The sequence below is a fragment of the Halichondria panicea genome, chromosome 8 (genome assembly GCF_963675165.1).
Source record: "Halichondria panicea chromosome 8, odHalPani1.1, whole genome shotgun sequence".
Classification (NCBI taxonomy): domain Eukaryota; kingdom Metazoa; phylum Porifera; class Demospongiae; order Suberitida; family Halichondriidae; genus Halichondria; species Halichondria panicea.
In genome coordinates this window covers 1,722,045-1,746,670 of record NC_087384.1, presented here as the reverse complement: position 1 = coordinate 1,746,670, position 24,626 = coordinate 1,722,045, and the positions used below count along the sequence as shown (strand labels likewise).

At 39.5% G+C, this 24,626-nt stretch overlaps 2 protein-coding genes across 8 annotated transcripts in view; one reads left to right on the top strand and one right to left on the bottom strand.

The window, feature by feature from the left end:
• Window positions 1–24,626, top strand: part of LOC135339652 (serine/threonine-protein phosphatase 6 regulatory ankyrin repeat subunit B-like) — a gene marked incomplete in the record, with an annotated part of 1,209,744 nt that overhangs the window by 568,598 nt on the left and 616,520 nt on the right.
• The window catches only part of LOC135339646 (serine/threonine-protein phosphatase 6 regulatory ankyrin repeat subunit B-like), a 95,413-nt gene that overhangs the window by 12,536 nt on the left and 58,251 nt on the right, over window positions 1–24,626 (bottom strand). For 3 of the 7 annotated variants that reach the window (XM_064535851.1, XM_064535852.1, XM_064535856.1), the window contains 13 exons: window positions 18,486–18,584; window positions 17,376–17,474; window positions 16,625–16,723; window positions 12,934–13,032; window positions 12,184–12,282; window positions 11,070–11,168; window positions 10,125–10,223; window positions 9,273–9,371; window positions 8,347–8,445; window positions 6,175–6,273; window positions 5,449–5,547; window positions 1,770–1,868; window positions 830–928 (listed from right to left, as the gene is read on the bottom strand). In XM_064535851.1, the coding sequence (XP_064391921.1) occupies window positions 830–928; window positions 1,770–1,868; window positions 5,449–5,547; window positions 6,175–6,273; window positions 8,347–8,445; window positions 9,273–9,371; window positions 10,125–10,223; window positions 11,070–11,168; window positions 12,184–12,282; window positions 12,934–13,032; window positions 16,625–16,723; window positions 17,376–17,474; window positions 18,486–18,584 (1,287 nt within the window). Of the gene's footprint in view, window positions 1–829; window positions 929–1,769; window positions 1,869–5,448; window positions 5,548–6,174; window positions 6,274–8,346; window positions 8,446–9,272; window positions 9,372–10,124; window positions 10,224–11,069; window positions 11,169–12,183; window positions 12,283–12,933; window positions 13,033–16,624; window positions 16,724–17,375; window positions 17,475–18,485; window positions 18,585–19,040; window positions 19,140–19,299; window positions 19,399–22,433; window positions 22,524–22,617; window positions 22,779–24,626 lie in introns of those variants that run through there. The other 4 variants (XM_064535855.1, XM_064535853.1, XM_064535858.1 and 1 more) reach the window with 4 other exon arrangements.

Here is a 24,626-nt window from a genome sequence, read left to right as displayed (position 1 = left end):
TAACCTACGTACACGCATGCATTTGATGAATACCTGCATGCTTTATTAATTACTCCATAGATGGAGCTGTAAAATACAGATACAACGTATATCGACCTGCTTACCGTATTACTAGAATATGTAGTACATGAGCAATAGTATGTTACACCATAGATATAGATACATGTAGAACAATAAGAGGGATTAGAAACGAAAACGTTTATGTGAAGCACTTCGCGTTATAGGGTGTGGCTAAAACTACATTTATAGTCAGCATGCTCGTTACCTGTCTTGACTGCCATACAATATGCAAATTGATCACTTTTAATGTTGATTATAAAGAGAATCAAGCTCTAAAAGGTCGACTAAGCAACTCAGCCACTATCACTATAAACAAATGAAAGCACCCGCAGGTGCTGATGCCTCGGTGAAGGTGTCAAAGCTACATAACATAATGCTAGCTTTATCAAGATGAACATTTTTGTTTTGCTGCATGCAGGCAGAATCACAGAGAAAGAGTGGGTAATGATCGATATTTTTAATTTTGCTGAAGAGTGGGTAATGCTCGACGATGATTGTTGTTAAAAAGGATCAATGCCAACAGTCCAAGTCTAATCAGCAGAATCTTGCAGCTCTAACTATTACGTGCATCCTCTATTATAGATGCAGCTGTAAAACACAGAGGCCAAAACCAAACCGTAGACCTACATATCTATACGAAAAACAAACCACATAAGCACCGCCATGACTATTTTAAACGCAAGTTTGGATTGGTCTGAATGTTTGGTTCTAAAAGGTGCGCCACTATATCATATAATTTTTGGCTCTGAAATCAATTACTGTAACTGACCTTGTCTTGAGTGTTGACTGTAGCCTTGGCTGCTAAGAGGACCCTCACCACCTCATCATGTCCATTCTGACAGGCTACGTGGAGAGCTGTCGCGTTGTCCTGTATTAGAGTGAATATATACATTATTATATACAAGGAGCTTGCACGGTTTGAGCAAATACACTTCACGTACTAGTTAATGCTCCGTTGCAAGTATACCGGAAGTAATAATTAGTGGGCGTTCGGAAATTCCAGGCTCTTAAATGAATAGGACTATTCTTAGTGTAGTAGGTAGTTTATGCAGACGTTTCCTCCCGGAGGGACATTTAGGCTAATAGCATAGAACACAACGAATATTCTTGCTGATCAATAAGATATAATATCAGCACAGATTTTATCTAGCACATAAGTAATTGTCTTTCAAAAACCATATACAGTTGCCCAATTATAATAATTCACCTACATGTACATATAAAAGTGAATGAATCCTAGCAAGGGAGGCTACTATTTGAGTGCGGCCTTTATACAAGAGCGGCCTCTGATCAAGCATATACGGTACATGTAATATTCTTACTGATCCATTTAAGAGACAATACCAGCACAGGTTTTATCTAGCACGTACGTAGTTGCCTTTCAAAAAACCATATACAGTTGCGCAATTAACCTACATGTACATAGAAAAGTGAATGATGGGTAAAGATCACGATTCTTAAAAGCAAATAACATGCACAGGTCAAGGACACAGAAACAAAATGGTACAGAATTAATGCTTATGATGAGAATACAATACTAACAGGGGTATGAGCAATTAAACACACCCTACTATTGTCTTTTTCAAAAACCACATACAGATGGGCAATAAATGTCTCACATAGAGCGCACTTTGAATGACAACCAGGACATAACGAGGAAACTCTACGACTAGCTAATCTCTGAGATGTGTACACTTAGATACACTCACCTCATCTTGCATATCAACATTGGCTCCAGCATTGATTAGAAGTTCCACACACTTCAGGTGACCATTCACACTGGCTGCCCAGAGAGGGGACTGGCCCGACTGTACATGTAGTACAGAGCAGTAGTATGTTATACCATAAATATAGATACATATAGAACAATATGAGGGATTAGAAACGAAAATGTTTACGTGAAACACTCCACGTTATAGGGTGTGGCTAAAACCACAAAGGATTATACAGCATGCTCATTACCTGTCCTGACTGCCATACAATCTGCTGATGTTAAAAAGTAATAGAATTTAGCTCTAAAAGGTCGACAATAAAATACTCTACAAGAAGGAATAGCCCTTACTATGAAGTCATGTGAGGTCAAGGCCCGTGGTGTGTCTAAAAGTATACTAAGCCAGTTTGAAGGACAAACATTTCTGAACAGTACAGCTTATCCATAGCATTTAGATACAGTAGAACCTCGCTAATCCGGACCCCTTTAATCCGAAACCTCGCAAATCCGGACAAAATGGCAAACTGAAAAAGAGGAGGGGCTGTCAGTAGAATAGAGTACTGCGCATGCGCAATGTAAATTGCTTAGCTGAATCAGCAATACATTTATCGATAAACTGCTCAAGACAATGGCCACTGCAAAGAAAACGAAGAGAGAGCTCACAACACTCAACTGTATTGGAGAGAAAGTTGAGATAAAGACTATTCTAGCTCCACAGTAATATCATAATACATGTACAAAAGTGTCTTTGTTAATGATTTCATAATCAATTAATGACATCTGGTAATCCGGAAATTTCATGTATTCGGATGGGGTCTGGTCCCGCTCTATTCGGATTGGCGAGGTTCTACTGTACATAATAACCAATGTCCTTCACTGTTTTGGCTTCACAGCAGGGAGAGAGAAAAGTTGACATGGAGTAATTCAAGAGTAAAAACAACGGACTTAGAGCTTGTCAGTGATGTAAACTTAATTAATTAATTCCCATACAGAAATAACTACCTTGTGGCAAGGTTCAAACAAGCAAGTCTTACAAGGTTGTGGCAAGGTTGCAGCAACCTTGCCAGAACCATGGATTTGAAATTATTTCAAGCTTGTTTCAAGGTTGTAGCCAGGTGGTTTTAACCTGGTTATTAAGGTTGCAACAAGGTGGTTTCAATCTGGTTACTAACAGGGTTGCAACAAGGTAGTTTCAACCTAGTTAAACAGTGAAATCTATTAAGAGTGAGATAAAAAATAAATAACAGAACAAAGTATATATAGTATTACAAAGTATAATACTAAGCAAACTATATTATAGTCTCTTCGAGTATCGATTAATGATGAGAGATTGATTGAGTTTCAAACCACTACGCTGCCTTCTCATGGCACGGCGACATGATGCACATTTGTCGTTTACTGCATCGATTAACCAGTGCATGGTTTACTACACAGCTTTCTCTGCGTGCTGGCATAATTATAAGTGTCATAATTATAGGACCATATCTATCACTAATTATATATGCTTTGTGATGAGCAAGAGGGATGGACTATAGAGGTATAGGGGATGATGATTCGTACAAAATCTTTGAGACGTACATTCAACATTGTTATGCCTCAGGTGTACGTGTAGCCGCAAAAGGGACACGGTAAAGCTGACAGTGACTGTGGCTGTAAATGCTGCAATGCGACAAAAACTAACAGTTTCTATATATAGGCTTCTATAGCCACATTCTCTTGGATTTTGATTCGTAGATTACAAACTAAAGCTTCTTTCTTGAGTTATGGCTAGTTTGACTCACATTGAAAGCTGTTGCAGCTTTCGTAGCATCACTTGTTTGCATAAAAGTTTCTATTCAACTTATGAGTTATAGTCCTGCACTAAAGCGCTAGCTTTTTACTAGCTACCTAGCTATTTAGTAGCCATTAATTGTGTGAGCTCTTGCAGACATACCCCTATATATATATAGAGATTATTCACTTTCAAATTCAAATTGAAAAAAGCTTAATTCCCCCTATACTAAGTCTCTAGTACTATAACACTACTTTTGATAGAAAGCATGACATAGCAAGGCTAGGCATTAACACAGCGCGCGCAGTTTGCAGCACTCGTTTGGCTGGCTTTTAATATCATGAATGCTACTTACTGAACATCTTTAAAATGTTGGCATCATAGTACTTCTTGGCCAACCATTGCAGTCTCACGACAGCTACAGCAACTTGGTGCACATTGGAGGAGGGCATGATTCCTACTGACTCCTCTTCGATCCACCTCACCAAGAGATACCAATAGATGTGTCATTCATTTTGGCTTGTAAACCTAAACATCTAGTTGTTCTATTATAGAGTAGTCTGAGTTAGCTAAACTAGTATGCAGTAGGTCTGTCCTGCTCTTTAAAAGCTAGACAGCTGACATTCAAGATATGAAAATAATTCCAATTGGGGTGCACTTGCCATGTCTTTTACAAGGTTGTAAACAGCAAAATGAGCAACCAGAACGCAATGTTGCTGCAACTATTTTACAAGGTTGTAAATCAATTGTACAGAATGACAACCACAATGCAAGGTTGTTACAACCTGTTTTCCAGGTTGTAACAACCTTTCTGCAACCAAACCACCTTGTAGCAAGCTTGTTACAACCTTGACATTTCCTATGGGATTACTTCTCTAGAGTACTTGAGTGATTGCTAGTAGATAGTGGCTAAATACAGCCTCATGCACGGTAAACCACGAAACAGTGCAAGGTTACAGCTGCAAATAGCTAGCGTTCTACTGCAGAGCTAACTGCGCGATCACTAAATTATAACCGCAAAGTGTTTCAACCGCTTATAAGGCAATTGCCTTACAGTTATTGGCCTACTATAACCCTAACCTACGTACACGCATGCATTTGATGAATACCTGCATGCTTTATTAATTACTCCATAGATGGAGCTGTAAAAAACAGATACAACGTATATCGACCTGCTTACCGTATTACTAGAATATGTAGTACATGAGCAGTAGTATGTTACACCATAGATATAGATACATGTAGAACAATAAGAGGGATTAGAAACGAAAACGTTTATGTGAAGCACTTCGCGTTATAGGGTGTGGCTAAAACTACATTTATAGTCAGCATGCTCGTTACCTGTCTTGACTGCCATACAATATGCAAATTGATCACTTTTAATGTTGATTATAAAGAGAATCAAGCTCTAAAAGGTCGGCTAAGCAACTCAGCCACTATCACTATAAACAAATGAAAGCACCCGCAGGTGCTGATGCCTCGGTGAAGGTGTCAAAGCTACATAACATAATGCTAGCTTTATCAAGATGAACATTTTTGTTTTGCTGCATGCAGGCAGAATCACAGAGAAAGAGTGGGTAATGATCGATATTTTTAATTTTGCTGAAGAGTGGGTAATGCTCGACGATGATTGTTGTTAAAAAGGATCAATGCCAACAGTCCAAGTCTAATCAGCAGAATCTTGCAGCTCTAACTATTACGTGCATCCTCTATTATAGATGCAGCTGTAAAACACAGAGGCCAAAAACCAAACCGTAGACCTACATATCTATACGAAAAACAAACCACATAAGCACCGCCATGACTATTTTAAACGCAAGTTTGGATTGGTCTGAATGTTTGGTTCTAAAAGATGCGCCACTATATCATATAATTTTTGGCTCTGAAATCAATGACTGTAACTGACCTTGCTCTGAGTGTTGACTGTAGCCTTGGTTGCTAAGAGGACCCTCACCACCTCATCATGTCCATTGCTACTGGCTGCGTGGAGAGCAGTCCAGTTGTCCTGTATTAGAGTGAATATATACATTATTATATACAAGGAGCTTGCACGGTTTGAGCAAATACACTTCACGTACTAGTTAATGCACCGTTGCAAGTATACCGGAAGTAATAATTAGTGGGTGTTCGGAAATTCCAGGCTCTTAAATAAATAGGACTATTCTTAGTATAGTAGGTAGTTTATGCAGACGTTTCCTCCCGGAGGGACATTTAGGCTAATAACATAGAACACAACGAATATTCTTGCTGATCCATAAGATATAATATCAGCACAGATTTTATCTAGGACGTACGTAATTGCCTTTCAAAAACCATATACAGTTGCGCAATTAACCTACATGTACATAGAAAAGTGAATGATGGGTAAAGATCACGATTCTTAAAAGCAAATAACATGCGCAGGTCCAGGACACAGAAACAAATGGTACAGAATTAATGCTTATGATGAGAATACAATACTAACAGCGGTATGAGCAATTAAACACACCCTACTATTGTCTTTTTCAAAAACCACATACAGATGGGCAATAAATGTCTCACATAGAGCGCACTTTGAATGACAACCAGGACATGACAGAGGAAACTCTATGACTAGCTAATCTCTGAGATGTGTATAGCTAGATACACTCACCTCTTCTTGCATATCAACATTGGCTCCAGCATTGATTAGAAGTTCCACACACTTCAGGTGACCATTGTAACTGGCTAACCAGAGAGGGGACTGGCCCGACTGTACATGTAGTACAGAGCAGTAGTATGTTATACCATAGATATAGATACAAATAGAACAATAAGAGGGATTAGAAACAAAAATGTTTACGTGAAACACTCCGCGTTATAGGGTGTGGCTAAAACTACAAAGGATTATACAGCATGCTTATTACCTGTCCTGACTGCCATACAATCTGCTGATGTTAAAAAGTAATAGAATTTCGCTCTAAAAGGTCGACAATAAAATACTCTACAAGAAGGAATAGCCCTTACTATGAAGTCATGGGAGGTCAAGGACCGTGGTGTGTGAAAAATTGTATACTAAGCCAGTTTGAAGGACAAACGTTTCTGAACAGTACAGCTTATCCATAGCATATATAGCATTTAGATACAGTAGAACCTCGCTAATCAGGACCCCTTTAATCCAAAACCTCGCAAATCCAGACAAAATGGCAAACTGAAAAAGAGGAGGGGCTGTCAGTAGAATAGAGTACTGCGCATGCGCAATGTAAATAGCTTAGCTGAATCAGCAATACATTTAGCGATAAACTGCTCAAGACAATGGCCACTGCAAAGAAAACGAAGAGAGAGCTCACAAGACTCAACTGTATTGGAGAGAAAGTTGAGATAAAGACTATTCTAGCTAGCAGCTTCCCTTCTGGCCACAGTAATATCATAATACATGTACAAAAGTGTCTTCGTTAATGATTTCATAATCAATTAATGACATCTGGTAATCCGGAAATTTCATGTATTCGGATAGGGTCTGGTCCCGCTCTATTCGGATTGGCGAGGTTCTACTGTACATAATAACCAATGTCCTTCACTGTTTTGGCTTCACAGCAGGGAGAGAGAAAAGTTGACATGGAGTAATTCAAGAGTAAAAACAACGGACTTAGAGCTTGTCAGTGATGTAAACTTAATTAATTAATTACTTCTCTAGAGTACTTGAGTGATTGCTAGTAGATAGTGGCTAAATACAGCCTCATGCACGGTAAACCACGAAACAGTGCAAGGTTACAGCTGCAAATAGCTAGCGTTCTACTGCAGAGCTAACTGCGCGATTGCTAAATTATAACCGCGGAGTGTTTCAACCGCTTATAAGGCAATTGCCTTACAGTTATTGGCCTATACTAACCCTAACCTACGTACGCACATGCATTTGATGAATACCTGCATGCTTTATTAATTACTCCATAGATGGAGCTGTAAAATACAGATACAACGTATATCGACCTGCTTACCATATTACTAGAATATTTTGCGGGCCTTTGCGAATGAGCAGAAATGTTGATCCTTTGCGATCTAACTATTGCGTTCTGGCAAGGATCATGTGTATTTATTTAGGTATTGCAGATTTTATTGTTCCGAATCATCACAGAGGCCCGGGGACTTTTTGCTCATTCAACCCAACCCTACTATTAGCCCATGCACTGTGCTAATGATCTATCATTATGTGGCCAAAACGAAAGTGTATACCGTAGATCTATAAACTACACTAATTGTTGTGAGGATTGAGCTAGCTATACATTATACTATTCGCCATGCTAGAGTTTCTAAAACAATCGTCTAGTCATACAGTTTCCTCTTCGCCATGTCCTGGTGATCTGTAATGTGCACAAACTAGTTTACTTACAAACTAATGTATAGAACAAATTCCTCAGATTCTGGGGAACTTGTGCATTTGCACTATCACTTTGACAATAGATACCAAGCCCAGTTGTCGACATAGCGTTAATTTAGAGAGACTGAGGCTAATTTATTCATTACCCAAGATTGTGTAGTGTTGTTAATGAGGTTCATCATTGCATGTGACGTCATGCGTCAATGTGTTTGGCTAGCTAGCTGCTGAAACTATTATACAATATCTTTAGCAACAAAAGCGGCTGGCTTAAAAACAAGGTTTTTTGCTGTTTAGGCCCTCAATAGATAGAGTATGTAAAACACAGAGGCCAAAAACCAAACCGTAGACCTACATATCTATACAAAAAACAAACAACGCAAGTGTGGATTGGTCTGAATGTTTTGGTTCTAAAAGGTGCGCCACTATATCATATAATTTTTGGCTCTGAAATCAATTACTGTAACTGACCTTGCTCTGAGTGTTGACTGTAGCCTTGGCTGCTAAGAGGACCCTCACCACCTCATCATGTCCATTCTGACAGGCTGCGTGGAGAGCAGTAAAGTTGTCCTGTATTAGAGTGAATATATACATTATTATATACAAGGAGCTTGCACGGTTTGAGCAAATACACTTCACGTACTAGTTAATGCACCGTTGCAAGTATACCGGAAGTAATAATTAGTGGGCGTTCGGAAATTCCAGGCTCTTAAATGAATAGGACTATTCTTAGTGTAGTAGGTAGTTTATGCAGACGTTTCCTCCCAGAGGGACATTTAGGCTAATAACATAGAACACAACGAATATTCTTGCTGATCCATAAGAGATAATATCAGCACAGATTTTATCTAGCACGTACGTAATTGTCTTTTAAAAACCATATACAGTTGCCCGGCCAATTATAATAATTCATCTACATGTACATATGAATCCTAGCAAGGGAGGCTACTATTTGAGTGCGGCCTTTATACAAGAGCGGCCTCTGATCGAGCATATACGGTACATGTAATATTCTTACTGATCCATTTAAGAGACAATACCAGCACAGATTTTATCTAGGACGTATGTAATTGCCTTTCAAAAACCATATACAGTTGCGCAATTAACCTACATGTACATAGAAAAGTGAATGATGGGTAAAGATCACGATTCTTAAAAGCAAATAACATGCGCAGGTCCAGGACACAGAAACAAAATGGTACAGAATTAATGCTTATGATGAGAATACAATACAACAGGGGTATGAGCAATTAAACACACCCTACTATTGTCTGTTTCAAAAACCACATACAGATGGGCAATAAATGTCTCACATAGAGCGCACTTTGAATGACAACCAGGACATGACAGTCTATGACTAGCTAATCTTTGAGATGTGTACAGTTAGACACACTCACCTCATTTTGCATATCAACATTGGCTCCAGCATTGATTAGAAGCTCCACACACTTCAGGTGACCATTGAAACTGGCTGACCAGAGAGGGGATCGTCCCAACTGTACATGTAGTACATGAGCAGTAATTTATAAAACAAGTGTTTGCCAGTGTAAACAAAACACATAACGTATGCAATTACAGTACCACTAAAATATTGGACTCTACGCGGTAAATATCACTGTAATCAACGCCAAGAGTTCATTAGGAAGAGCTCCACTTAAAACAGTAGTAGGCGTTTCTTCCAACCTTACGTCGCAACCACATGCTGTTGTATAAACTGTGAAATCAAATTTGCAATGAATAACATAGTAATGATTCATTGTGATATCATTTACAATTGCCAGATAGGAAAGGCAATAAATAGTTACTATTGCCTTTCCTGCTAGTTGTGGTTACAACAGCTAGTATCTGTGACGTAGGTCTGGAGGAAAGCTTTTTGTGTACAGTCTATTGGAGTTGCGTACTCTTCCTAATGAACTCTTGTCAACGCTTATAAGGCAATTGCCTTACAGTTATTGGCCTACTAACCCTAACCTACGTACGCGCATGCATTTGATGAATACCTGCATGCTTTATTAATTACTCCATAGAGGTAAAAAATCTTAATCACATGTGGCGCTTATTAGCCAAGGTAATCTTTAAGTTATTGGCCTACGCTAATACGCGCATCTTAGCTGCATGAGAAACAAACCATATAAACGCCGCCATGACTATTTTAAACGCAAGTTTGGATTGGTCCGAATGTTTTGGGTTCTAAAAGGTGCGTCACTCAGAAGTATTCATTGGCACTGAAATCAATGACTGTAACTGACCTTGTCTTGAGTGTTGACTGTAGCCTTGGCTGCTAAGAGAACCCTCACCACCTCATCATGTCCATTGTTACAGGCTACGTGGAGAGCTGTCACGTTGTCCTGTATTAGAGTGAATATATACATTATTATATACAAGGAGCTTGCGTGGTTTGAGCAAATACACTTCACGTACTAGTTAATGCACCGTTGCAAGTATACCGGAAGTAATAATTAGTGGGCGTTCGGAAATTCCAGGCTCTTAAATAAATAGGACTATTCTTAGTATAGTAGGTAGTTTATGCAGATACTTCCTCCCGGAGGGACATTTAGGCTAATAACATAGAACACAACGAATATTCATGCTGATCCATAAGAGATAATATCAGCACAGATTTTATCTAGCACGTACGTAATTGTCTTTTAAAAATAAATTTTTTGGCTGCCACGTGCAGAAATGCTAGAGTTAAAGTTCACTGAGGCTACTATTTGAGAGCGGCTACTAAATGTTTCATTTTGCTAGCAAGGGAGGCCTTTATACAAGAGCGGCCTCTGATCGACCATATACGGTACATGTAATATTCTTACTGATCCATTTAAGAGACCAGCACAGATTTTATCTAGGACGTACGTAATTGCCTTTCAAAAACCATATACAGTTGCGCAATTAACCTACATGTACATAGAAAAGTGAATGATGGGTAAAGATCACGATTCTTAAAAGCAAATAACATGCGCAGGTCCAGGACACAGAAACAAAATGGTACAGAATTAATGCTTATGATGAGAATACAATACAACAGGGGTATGAGCAATTAAACACACCCTACTATTGTCTTTTTCAAAAACCACATACAGATGGGCAATAAATGTCTCACATAGAGCGCACTTTGAATGACAACCAGGACATGACAGAGGAAACTCTACGACTAGCTAATCTCTGAGATGTGTACAGTTAGATACACTCACCTCTGCTTGCATATCAACATTGGCTCCAGCATCAATTAGAAGTTCCACACACTTCAGGTGACCATTGAAACTGGCTACCCAGAGAGGGGACTCACCCGACTGTACATGTAGTACATGATCAGTAGTATGTTACACCATAGATATATGTGTAGAACAATAAGAGGGATTAGAAACAAAAATGTTTACGTGAAACACTCCGCGTTATAGGGTGTGGCTAAAACTACAAAGGATTATATTTATAGTCAGCATGCTCATTACCCGTCTTGACTGCCATACAATGTGCTGTATACATAGAAATTGTGAAATTTATGTTAATTATCTAACTATTGCGTTCTGGCAAGGATCATGTGTATTTATTTAGGTATTGCAGATTTTATTGTTCCGAATCATCACAGAGGCCCGGGGACTTTTTGCTCATTCAACCCAACCCTACTATTAGCCCATGCACCGTGCTAATGATCTATCATTATGTGGCCAAAACGAAAGTGTATACTGTAGATCTATAAACTACACTAATTGTTGTGAGGATTGAGCTAGCTATACATATACTATTCGCCATGCTAGAGTTTCTAAAACAATCGTCCAGTCATACAGTTTCCTCTTCGCCATGTCCTGGTGATCTGTAATGTGCACAAACTAGTTTACTTACAAACTAATGTATAGAACAAATTCCTCAGATTCTGGGGAACTTGTGCATTTGCACTATCACTTTGACAATAGATACCAAGCCCAGTTGTCGACATAGCGTTAATTTAGAGAGACTGAGGCTAATTTATTCATTACCCAAGATTGTGTACATTATGTAGTGTTGTTAATGAGGTTCATCATTGCATGTGACGTCATGCGTCAATGTGTTTGGCTAGCTAGCTGCTGAAACTATTATACAATATCTTTAGCAACAAAAGCGGCTGGCTTAAAAACAAGGTTTTTTGCTGTTTAGGCCCTCAATAGATAGAGTATGTAAAATACAGAGGCCAAAAACCAAACCGTAGACCTACATATCTATACAAAAAACAAACAACGCAAGTGTGGATTGGTCTGAATGTTTTGGTTTTAAAAGGTGCGCCACTATATCATATAATTTTTGGCTCTGAAATCAATTACTGTAACTGACCTTGTCTGGAGTGTTGACTGTAGCCTTGGCTACTAAGAGGACCCTCACCACCTCATCATGTCCATTCTGACAGGCTACGACGAGAGCTGTCGCGTTGTCCTGTATTAGAGTGAATATATACATTATTATATACAAGGAGCATTCACAGCATGTTTGGGGTGAGCATGCACGGTTTGAGCAAATACACTTCACGTACTAGTTAATGCACCGTTGCAAGTATACCGGAAGTAATAATTAGTGGGCGTTCGGAAATTCCAGGCTCTTAAATGAATAGGACTATTCTTAGTGTAGTAGGTAGTTTATGCAGACGTTTCCTCCCAGAGGGACATTTAGGCTAATAACATAGAACACAACGAATATTCTTGCTGATCCATAAGAGATAATATCAGCACAGATTTTATCTAGCACGTACGTAATTGTCTTTTAAAAATAAATTTTTTGGCTGCCACGTGCAGAAATGCTAGAGTCAAAGTTCACTGAGGCTACTATTTGAGAGCGGCTACTAAATGTTTCATTTTGCTAGCAAGGGAGGCTACTATTTGAGTGCAGAATTAATGCTTATAATGAGAATACAATACTAACAGGGGTATGAGCAATTAAACACACCCTACTATTGTCTTTTTCAAAAACCACATACAGATGGGCAATAAATGTCTCACATAGAGCGCACTTTGAATGACAACCAGGACATGACAGAGGAAACTCTATGACTAGCTAATATCTGAGATGTGTACAGTTAGATACACTCACCTCTTCTTGCATATCAACATTGGCTCCAGCATTGATTAGAAGTTCCACACACTTCAGGTGACCATTCACACTGGCTGCCCAGAGAGGGGACTGGCCCGACTGTACATGTAGTACAGAGCAGTAGTATGTTATACCATAAATATAGATACATATAGAACAATATGAGGGATTAGAAACGAAAATGTTTACGTGAAACACTCCACGTTATAGGGTGTGGCTAAAACCACAAAGGATTATACAGCATGCTCATTACCTGTCCTGACTGCCATACAATCTGCTGATGTTAAAAAGTAATAGAATTTAGCTCTAAAAGGTCGACAATAAAATACTCTACAAGAAGGAATAGCCCTTACTATGAAGTCATGTGAGGTCAAGGCCCGTGGTGTGTCTAAAAGTATACTAAGCCAGTTTGAAGGACAAACATTTCTGAACAGTACAGCTTATCCATAGCATTTAGATACAGTAGAACCTCGCTAATCCGGACCCCTTTAATCCGAAACCTCGCAAATCCGGACAAAATGGCAAACTGAAAAAGAGGAGGGGCTGTCAGTAGAATAGAGTACTGCGCATGCGCAATGTAAATTGCTTAGCTGAATCAGCAATAATTTTATCGATAAACTGCTCAAGACAATGGCCACTGCAAAGAAAACGAAGAGAGAGCTCACAACACTCAACTGTATTGGAGAGAAAGTTGAGATAAAGACTATTCTAGCTAGCAGCTTCCCTTCTGGCCACAGTAATATCATAATACATGTACAAAAGTGTCTTTGTTAATGATTTCATAATCAATTAATGACATCTGGTAATCCGGAAATTTCATGTATTCGGATAGGGTCTGGTCCCGCTCTATTCGGATTGGCGAGGTTCTACTGTACATAATAACCAATGTCCTTCACTGTTTTGGCTTCACAGCAGGGAGAGAGAAAAGTTGACATGGAGTAATTCAAGAGTAAAAACAACGGACTTAGAGCTTGTCAGTGATGTAAATTAATTAATTCCCATACAGAAATAACTACCTTGTGGCAAGGTTCAAACAAGCAAGTCTTACAAGGTTGTGGCAAGGTTGCAGCAACCTTGCCACAACCATGGATTTGAAATTGTTTCAAGCTTGTTTCAAGGTTGTAGCCAGGTGGTTTTAACCTGGTTATTAAGGTTGCAACAAGGTGGTTTCAATCTGGTTACTAACAGGGTTGCAACAAGGTAGTTTCAACCTAGTTAAACAGTGAAATCTATTAAGAGTGAGATAAAAAATAAATAACAGAACAAAGTATATATAGTATTACAAAGTATAATACTAAGCAAACTATATTATAGTCTCTTCGAGTATCGATTAATGATGAGAGATTGATTGAGTTTCAAACCACTACGCTGCCTTCTCATGGCACGGCGACATGATGCACATTTGTCGTTTACTGCACCGATTAACCAGTGCATGGTTTACTACACAGTTTTCTCTGCTTGCTGGCATAATTATAAGTGTCATAATTATAGGACCATATCTATCACTAATTATATATGCTTTGTGATGAGCAAGAGGGATGGACTATAGAGGTATAGGGGATGATGATTTGTATAAAATCTTTGAGACGTACATTCAACATTGTTATGCCTCAGGTGTATGTGTAGCCGCAAGAGGGACACGGTAAAGCTGACAGTGACTGTGGCTGTAAATGCTGCAATGTGACGAAAACTAACAGTTTCTATATATAGGCTTCTATAGCCACATTCTCTTGGATTTTGATTCGTAGATTACAAACTAAAGCTTCTTTCTTGAGTTATGGCTAGTTTGACTCACATTGAAAGCTGTTGCAGCTTTCGTAGCATCACTTGTTTGCATAAAAGTTTCTATTCAACTTATGAGTTATAGTCCTGCACTAAAGCGCTAGCTTTTTACTAGCTACCTAGCTATTTAGTAGCCATTAATTGTGTGAGCTCTTGCAGACATACCCCTATATATATATATAGAGATTATTCACTTTCAAATTCAAATTGAAAAAAGCTTAATTCCCCCTATACTAAGTCTCTAGTACTATAACACCTCTAATACTTTTGATAGAAAGCATGACATAGCAAGGCTAGGCATTAACACAGCGCGCGCAGCTTGCAGCACTCGTTTGTCTGGCTTTTAATATCATGAATGCTACTTACTGAACATCTTTAAAATGTTGGCATCATAGTACTTCTTGGCCAACCATTGCAGTCTCACGACAGCTACAGCAACTTGGTGCACATTGGAGGAGGGCATGATTCCTACTGACTCCTCTTCGATCCACCTCACCAAGAGATACCAATAGATGTGTCATTCATTTTGGCTTGTAAACCTAAACATCTAGTTGTTCTATTATAGAGTAGTCTGAGTTAGCTAAACTAGTATGCAGTAGGTCTGTCCTGCTCTTTAAAAGCTAGACAGCTGACATTCAAGATATGAAAATAATTCCAATTGGGGTGCACTTGCCATGTCTTTTACAAGGTTGTAAACAGCAAAATGAGCAACCAGAACGCAATGTTGCTGCAACTATTTTACAAGGTTGTAAATCAATTGTACAGAATGACAACCACAATGCAAGGTTGTTACAACCTGTTTTCCAGGTTGTAACAACCTTTCTGCAACCAAACCACCTTGTAGCAAGTTTGTTACAACCTTGACATTTCCTATAGGAATTACTTCTCTAGAGTACTTGAGTGATTGCTAGTAGATAGTGGCTAAATACAGCCTCATGCACAGTAAACCACGAAACAGTGCAAGGTTACAGCTGCCAATAGCTAGCGTTCTACTGCAGAGCTAACTGCGCGATCGCTAAATTATAACCGCAGAGTGTTTCAACCGCTTATAAGGCAATTGCCTTACAGTTATTGGCCTACTAATCCTAACCTACGTACACACATGCATTTGATGAATACCTGCATGCTTTATTAATTACTCCATAGATGGAGCTGTAAAATACAGATACAACGTATATCGACCTGCTTACCATATTACTAGAATATGTAGTACATGAGCAGTAGTATGTTACACCATAGATATAGATACATGTAGAACAATAAGAGGGATTAGAAACAAAAACGTTTATGTGAAGCACTTCGCGTTATAGGGTGTGGCTAAAACTACATTTATAGTCAGCATGCTCGTTACCTGTCTTGACTGCCATACAATATGCGAATTGATCACTTTTAATGTTGATTATAAAGAGAATCAAGCTCTAAAAGGTCGACTAAGCAACTCAGCCACTATCACTATAAACAAATGAAAGCCACCGCTGATGCCTCGGTGAAGGTGTCAAAGCTACATAACATAATGCTAGCTTTATCAAGATGAACATTTTTGTTTTGCTGCATGCAGGCAGAATCACAGAGAAAGAGTGGGTAATGATCGATATTTTAATTTTGCTGAAGAGTGGGTAATGCTCGACGATGATTGTTGTTAAAAAGGATCAATGCCAACAGTCCAAGTCTAATCAGCAGAATCTTGCAGCTCTAACTATTACATGCATCCTCTATTATAGATGCAGCTGTAAAACACAGAGGCCAAAAACCAAACCGTAGACCTACATATCTATACGAAAAACAAACCACATAAGCACCGCCATGACTATTTTAAACGCAAGTTTGGATTGGTCTGAATGTTTGGTTCTAAAAGGTGCGCCACTATATCATATAATTTTTGGCTCTGAAATCAATTACTGTAACTGACCTTGTCTTGAGTGTTGACTGTAGCCTTGGCTGCTAAGAGGACCCTCACCACCTCATCATGTCCATTGCCACTGGCTATGTGGAGAGGTGTCAGGTTGTTCTGTATTAGAGTGAATATATACATTATTATATACAAGGAGCATTCACAGCATGTTTGGGGTGAGCATGCACGGTTTGAGCAAATACACTTTACGTACTAGTTAATGCACCGTTGCAAGTATACCGGAAGTAATAATTAGTGGGCGTTCGGAAATTCCAGGCTCTTAAATGAATAGGACTATTCTTAGTGTAGTAGGTAGTTTATGCAGACGTTTCCTCCCGGAGGGACATTTAGGCTAATAACATAGAACACAACGAATATTCTTACTGATCCATTTAAGAGACAATACCAGCACAGATTTTATCTAGGACGTACGTAATTGCCTTTCAAAAAACCATATACAGTTGCGCAATTAACCTACATGTACATAGAAAAGTGAATGATGGGTAAAGATCACGATTCTTAAAAGCAAATAACATGCGCAGGTCCAGGACACAGAAACAAAATGGTACAGAATTAATGCTTATGAGAATACAATACTAACAGGGGTATGAGCAATTAAACACACCCTACTATTGTCTTTTTCAAAAACCACATACAGATGCGCAATAAATGTCTCACATAGATCGCACTTTGAATGACAACCAGGACATGACAGAGGAAACTCTATGACTAGCTAATCTCTGAGATGTGTACAGTTAGATACACTCACCTCTTCTTGCATATCAACATTGGCTCCAGCATTGATTAGAAGTTCCACACACTTCAGGTGACCATTGCGACTGGCTGCCCAGAGAGGGGACCGACCCAACTGTACATGTAGTACATGATCAGTAGTATGTTACACCATAGATATATGTGTAGAACAATAAGAGGGATTAGAAACGAAAATGTTTACGTGAAACACTCCGCGTTATAGGGTGTGGCTAAAACTACAAAGGATTATATTTATAGTCAGCATGCTCATTACCCGTCTTGACTGCCATACAATGTGCTGTATACATAGAAATTGTGAAATTTATGTTAATTATCTAACTATTGCGTTCTGGCAAGGATCATGTGTATTTATTTAGGTATTGCAGATTTTATTGTTCCGAATCATCACAGAGGCCCGGGGACTTTTTGCTCATTCAACCCAACCCTACTATTAGCCCACTGTGCTAATGATCTATCATTATGTGGCCAAAACGAAAGTGTATACCGTAGATCTATAAACTACACTAATTGTTGTGAGGATTGAGCTAGCTATACATATACTATTCGCCATGCTAGAGTTTCTAAAACAATCGTCCAGTCATACAGTTTCCTCTTCGCCATGTCCTGGTGATCTGTAATGTGCACAAACTAGTTTACTTACAAACTAATGTATAGAACAAATTCCTCAGATTCTGGGGAACTTGTGCATTTGCACTATCACTTTGACAATAGATACCAAGCCCAGTTGTCGACATAGCGTTAATTTAGAGAGACTGAGGCTAATTTATTCATTACCCAAGATTGTGTAGATTATGTAGTGTTGTTAATGAGGTTCATCATTGCATGTGACGTCATGCGTCAATGTGTTTGGCTAGCTAGCTGCTGAAACTATTATACAATATCTTTAGCAACAAAAGCGGCTGGCTTAAAAACAAGGTTTTTTGCTGTTTAGGCCCTCAATAGATAGAGTATGTAAAACACAGAGGCCAAAAACCAAACCGTAGACCTACATATCTATACAAAAAACAAACAACGCAAGTGTGGATTGGTCTGAATGTTTTGGTTCTAAAAGGTGCGCCACTATATCATATAATTTTTGGCTCTGAAATCAATTACTGTAACTGACCTTGTTCTGAGTGTTGACTGTAGCCTTGGCTGCTAAGAGGACCCTCACCACCTCATCATGTCCATTGCTACTGGCTGCGTGGAGAGCAGTCCGGTTGTCCTGTATTAGAGTGAATATATACATTATTATATACAAGGAGCATGCACAGCATGTTTGGGGTGAGCATGCGTGGTTTGAGCAAATACACTTCACGTACTAGTTAATGCACCGTTGCAAGTATACCGGAAGTAATAATTAGTGGGCGTTCGGAAATTCCAGGCTCTTAAATGAATAGGACTATTCTTAGTGTAGTAGGTAGTTTATGCAGACGTTTCCTCACGGAGGGACATTTAGGCTAATAACATAGAACACAACGAATATTCTTGCTGATCCATAAGAGACAATATCATCACAGATTTTATCTATAGTACGCACGTAATTATCTTTCAAAAACCATATGCAGTTGCACAATTATAATAATTCACCTACATGTACATAGAAAAGTGAATGATAGGTAAGGATCACTATTCTTATGAGAATGCAATACTAACAGTGGTATGAGCAATTAAACCTCACCTGCCGTTGAATGTCCACCTGAGCCATAGCTGCAATTAACACTTCAACTACCCTCAAGTGACCATTCTGAGCAGCAACATGCAGCGCAGTAACTCCATGCTGTACAGATTCAAGTAAGGAGTGATGAGAAGGTAAACACACACATCAGCTCACAGACCACGTTTTAGGTTAATACGCGTCACGACACACAACCAGGACATGACAAAGGAAACTCTATGACTAGCTAATCTCTGAGATGTGTACAGCTAGATACACTCACCTCTGCTTGCATATCAACATTGGCTCCAGCATCGATTAGAAGTTCCACACACTTCAGGTGACCATCGAAACTGGCTGACCAGAGAGGGGACTGACCCGACTGTACATGTAGTACATGATCAGTAGGTTATACCATAGATATAGATACTTATACCACACTTATGTCACCACTAATTGATCTCATTGGTCAACAGCTGTAGGATATATAGAATATTAGCATACAGCCCCAGGCATGCACAGTTTTTCAAGTTGTTTTTTAGTTTTTTCATTTGTTCAAGAAAGTAAGCAAAGAGAAAAGAGCCATGCTTGACAGTACTAAGACTCAAAGCGACGGCAGAAACAAGGAAGGTGCTCTCCAACAAGATGGCTAAGCTTCCATGGGTCCATAGGCGCGGTTTAGATACATTTTATCCAAGGAGAGCTTGCAACTCCAGTAGGGGACGTCGAATGGTCAAAGCTTGGACCAAGGAAGCTCTTGAGCATCTGTAGGAGTCAACATGTTGCTCAACTAGCTCTTTGACGGCTGCAAAATCCGGCATAGTCTTGTTCTTTTTTGCAGTCTGCATCGCGATTGAATTGTTGCTAGGGGGAGGTCCTTTTATAGTGCTACGGTCACGTGGTATAAGTCAGATATGCCACACCTACTCGGAGGATATGCACCCTATATATCCTCCGCTACCGTGGTTACATACCCCTCGGCTCCGCCTCGGAGTAACCACGGTAGCGGAGGATATATGGGTGCATATCCTCCTCTTAGGTGTGGTATATCCTATACATATAGAACAATATGAGGGATTAGAAACAAAAATGTTTACGTGAAACACTCCGCGTTATAGGCTGTCTAAAACTACAAAGGATTATATTTATAGTGAGCATGCTCATTACCCATCTTGACTGCCATACAATGTGCTGTACATAGAATTGATTATTATGCTTCGGTGCGCATGCACAAGCGAGGTATACGGTAGTGTGTTTGTGTGTCTGTGTGTCTGTAGGCTGCTCAAGGATCAATGAAGTGCAAGTAAGAGTTTCTATAGGCTTCTAGTCATGGATTTTAATTCGTGGATTTGCAAAATAATGCTTCATTCTCAAGTTATGCCTAGTTTTGCTTGCCTTTTCAGAAGAGCACGTAGCCAAACTTGTTTACCGACTCTACTTAGTAGTTAGCTCTGCACGTAGCTGCAAGAGTGAGAAGAGAGCTGCAAGGCTCTGCTGATGGCAGCCATTAATTTTAGACTTGAATCTTGCCATCAATCGTTTTTAACAACAATCGTGGTCCAATCATTACCCACTCTTTTAGTTTGCATGCAGCAAATTGAAAAAAATACTGTTCATCATGTGCATTAGTAGCTTTATGTTAATTATGTAGCTTAGGCATCTCTACCGAGGCATCATGCAGCACCTGCGGTGCTTTCATAAAAGAAAAGAGAATCTAGCTCTAAAAGGTCGACTAAGCAACTCAGCCACTATCACTAAACAAACTAAAGTGCAAACCCTCGTCTGGAGACGTGACATTATTATAAAGAAACCAGAAGAGTTATATAATGCAGTGCATGGATAGTGATGAATATCATGTATGACTTATTAAACTGTCTAGCACAGCAACTCAGGAGCTAATTTTAAAACCAGACTGGAGGCACGCGCACTGTGGACTAGCCTGGAGTCTCATGCAGAGAGGCTCCTGGAGTAGGATCCCAGAGTCAGCTAACAGAGACAAACCAGACACAATTCTAGCTTTCTATTGTATCGATCCTTTTCCACAAACAATCAGGCTTATGTTTCGAATAATAGCCGTGTTTAGTAGTACGCAAAAAGCTTCTTAGATTTAGCTCACCTTTTTTCTTTGCAAAATCTGCCAAATTTTAAGCCTTAGAAGAGAGGGAATGTGCAACTCAACACGTAGCTAGCAGAATTCAAATGTGGGCGGTTGAGTATGTGAATTTGATTGAAACAATTGCTAAAAATAGAAATTTGTATTTTTAGCACTTAATGCACGCTCTTCTTTTATATACTAGACACTAGTACGCCCTTATAGCTAGGGCCTCTCTCGAATCAGTAAAATGAAACATTTCGTAGCCGCGGGCTTTGATCAAGCATATATATGCATAGTAATTAAAGGTCCCAGTCTTTAGACTCGCAAGCCAGCACACGAAAATGAGACAGGAAACTCCGTCAAACCCCGTGTAGAGACTCGTGTAACATTTGCCACAATGTTTGTGACAACTCAAGTGGCTAGACCGCATGCGGTTACCACAAGATTGATAGTGACTACAAGATTGATAGTGACGTTGAATGCATGAATGCACGTGATGCTCACCACCATAGCCGGCATTAGCATGCAAGTTGTCGACTAGACTACCTTAGTATAGTACGTACTGAGAGCACTAGGAGACTTTTTGTGTAGCTGTTTTTAGTGTACATACTGTCTATAGCCATGACGTTAAGAAAGCCACAGCCACTTAGAATCTTATCTGATATGCTGTCCCACACAAGATTTTACACCGAGTTTGCTCAGTCTACTGTTTGCCGTGTAACAGACAGCTCGCGAGTCTATCCTATGTCATTCAGAGCATCATGTGATACCACACATGCATCAGCCTCAAATCCAGGCCGATTAAAATACGGCCTGGTATCTATTGCATGTGTAATTAATCATAGGCGTGGTCCATACACGCCCACGTACTATCTACTATGTATATGAAGCTTTATAGCCTAGCTAGCTAGCTGTGGTCGTTGTCAAGAAGGCTTGCACACTAGTCTGAAAGCAGAAGAGGCTCTCATCTATCTCTATGATGGTTGGATGGTCGTGAACTTGGTTTCTGTACAAATGAGAGCTTCTTCTGGCTTCAGACTAGTGTGCAAGCCTTCTCGACAACACCATAGAGGGCCACAGCTAGCTAGCAAGTCTTCTCGACAACGCAATAGAGAGCATAAGCCACAGCTTCACAGGAGACAAGCATTTGTTAAAATTAATACGGAAAGAAACTAGTAAACAAACTAGTTTACGGTAAAATTTTACAAAGGTTTACTAAAGTATAACGAATCACCCAGATTCTGGGTAACCACTCATGCAATAGAGACCAGGCCGTATTTTAATCGGCCTGGTCTCGAGGCTACACATGCATTGAACCTCACCTCGTTGGCCTGGTTTGGATCCGCCCCTCCTTCTAGTGCCAACTGAACCACACCCACATCACCCGTATCGCAAGCTTCCATTAATAATGACTGGAAAGATATTAAGATATCGTTTAATACTGTACAAAAACTGGCCAACTGAATGGAATCAGGAATACATTGACATGTAATACAAGTCACTCACCATCTCAGGATTTAGATCTAACTTTCAGAGTGACTTATAATTATACTGCATCCTCGACCTCAGTCGAGTCACGATCACTCACTGGTACGTACCTGGTCTCTCTCTAGCTCTACAGCTACAGATCTCAGTCATGAAAATCACCCCATTTGGTCTGGGGGCGTATCATCTCAGGTGATGCTATATACCTCCATTTGGCATGCGCAAGAGCTTTTTATGGTGATCGAGCATGCACCTACATAGCCTCGATCCCAAGCCGCTCTTCCTCGATTAGGGTTAGGGTTAGGATTAGGCCTTGTGAAGGAGGCTAGCACCCACCTACATAGCCTTGTTTCCAGGCCGATTAAATTAAACAGCCTTGAATCGAGGCTAGCACCTATGTACCGTATATCTTCTAATTTATCGGACAGCAAAAAATTATTATTTTGGAAATTGTCCGGGTATAAATTGGAACAGATTTTTATACAGCATGCAAAGCAGAGCATGCAAAGCTAGTGTGACGGGAATAATTAGAACAAGCAAGCAGCTGCATGCGAGCTAGCTAAGTTTAATAGAACAGTGTGCAACTGAATAGTTGCACTAGCTATCTAAAACTAGCTCTCAAAGCTATCTAACTGCAGCACAATTTACAAATTAGTAGTCTACGTTTAGGAGCATAAAATTAAGGCCACTCCAAGTGATACTCTGGTTTTTGGTCCACCGCCCGCATCAGATTTTATTCTTGGATTTCTATCTCATTACAGTTGAGCCTCGGTTATCCGAACACCTTTGTCCCCGGGCCCATTCGGGTAAGTGAAATATTCGGATAATCAAAAGCTGGCTTTTTGCCAGCCACGTGGGCAATTTCCTACTGCGCATGCTCAGATTGCACTATGCTCTAGCATTCGGATAATCGAGGATTCGGATAACCGGGATTCGGATAACCGAGGCTCAACTGTATTGGATTTCTATCCCATTATTTCTACTACAGTGCAACAACCAAAGAGAGTAGATTTTTTTTTATATTATTTTTTTTCACATTTTGTGGCATATCTTCTGAAGTAAAAGTGATATGATCTATTTGAGTGCAGGTACTGAAAGTTCAACTATTGGCGCTTCCATTGGACCACCACCTGTTACATCATATGACATCATCACTATGAAATGGCTGTCTGAAGATGTGTACCTCCGAAAATATGTTAGGAATAGAAGTAGCTTATTTGTTTGAGTTAAGATCTGAAATTTGTTGTGTATGTACCTGAGTATATTGCTCATCTTTTGAGCTTCAACGGAAGTCTGGGCTACTAGTAAGTTCTGAGAAATACTGCATTTTGTTGTTTTTTGGTGGCAAATATGTTAGGAATACAACTTTCGATTTTATGCTAGTTAAGGTCTGATTTTTGAGAAGGATGTACTACAATAGTGTAAAATTCATTTGCACTAACTTACAGGAGCTAAACAAGTCTCTTCTTTGCTAGAGCGGCCCTTCTTGTCAAAAATGGTAATTTTGCTCCTTTTTGCTACTTTTGCTGACGTATGCAATGATATTCATTGATTTGTGACATCACAAATCATCTTGTTGTTATTTGCTACATCCAAAGGTCATGTGATGTCTACCTGCAAATACACAGTTGGTGTTGGTCATTCTGTGTCACAGGGGCGTGGCAATTGAGCCTTATACGTAGCCAAATCGCCCCAAAAGTCATAAAAAGCACTGTTTTTGACAAGATGGGCCGCTCTAGCAAAGAAGAGGCTAGCCTAACTCCTGTAAGTTAGTACAGATGAAAAGTACACTATTGTAGTACATGCTGCTCAAAAATCAGACCTTAACTAATATAAAATCGAAAGTTGTATTCCTAACATATTTGCCACCAAAAAACAACAAAATGCAGTATTTCTCAGAACTTACTAGTAGCCCAGACTTCCGTTGAAGCTCAAAAGATGAGCAATATATTCAGGTACATGCACAACAAATTTCAGATCTTAACTCAAACAAATAAGCTACTTCTATTCCTAACATATTTTCAGAAGTA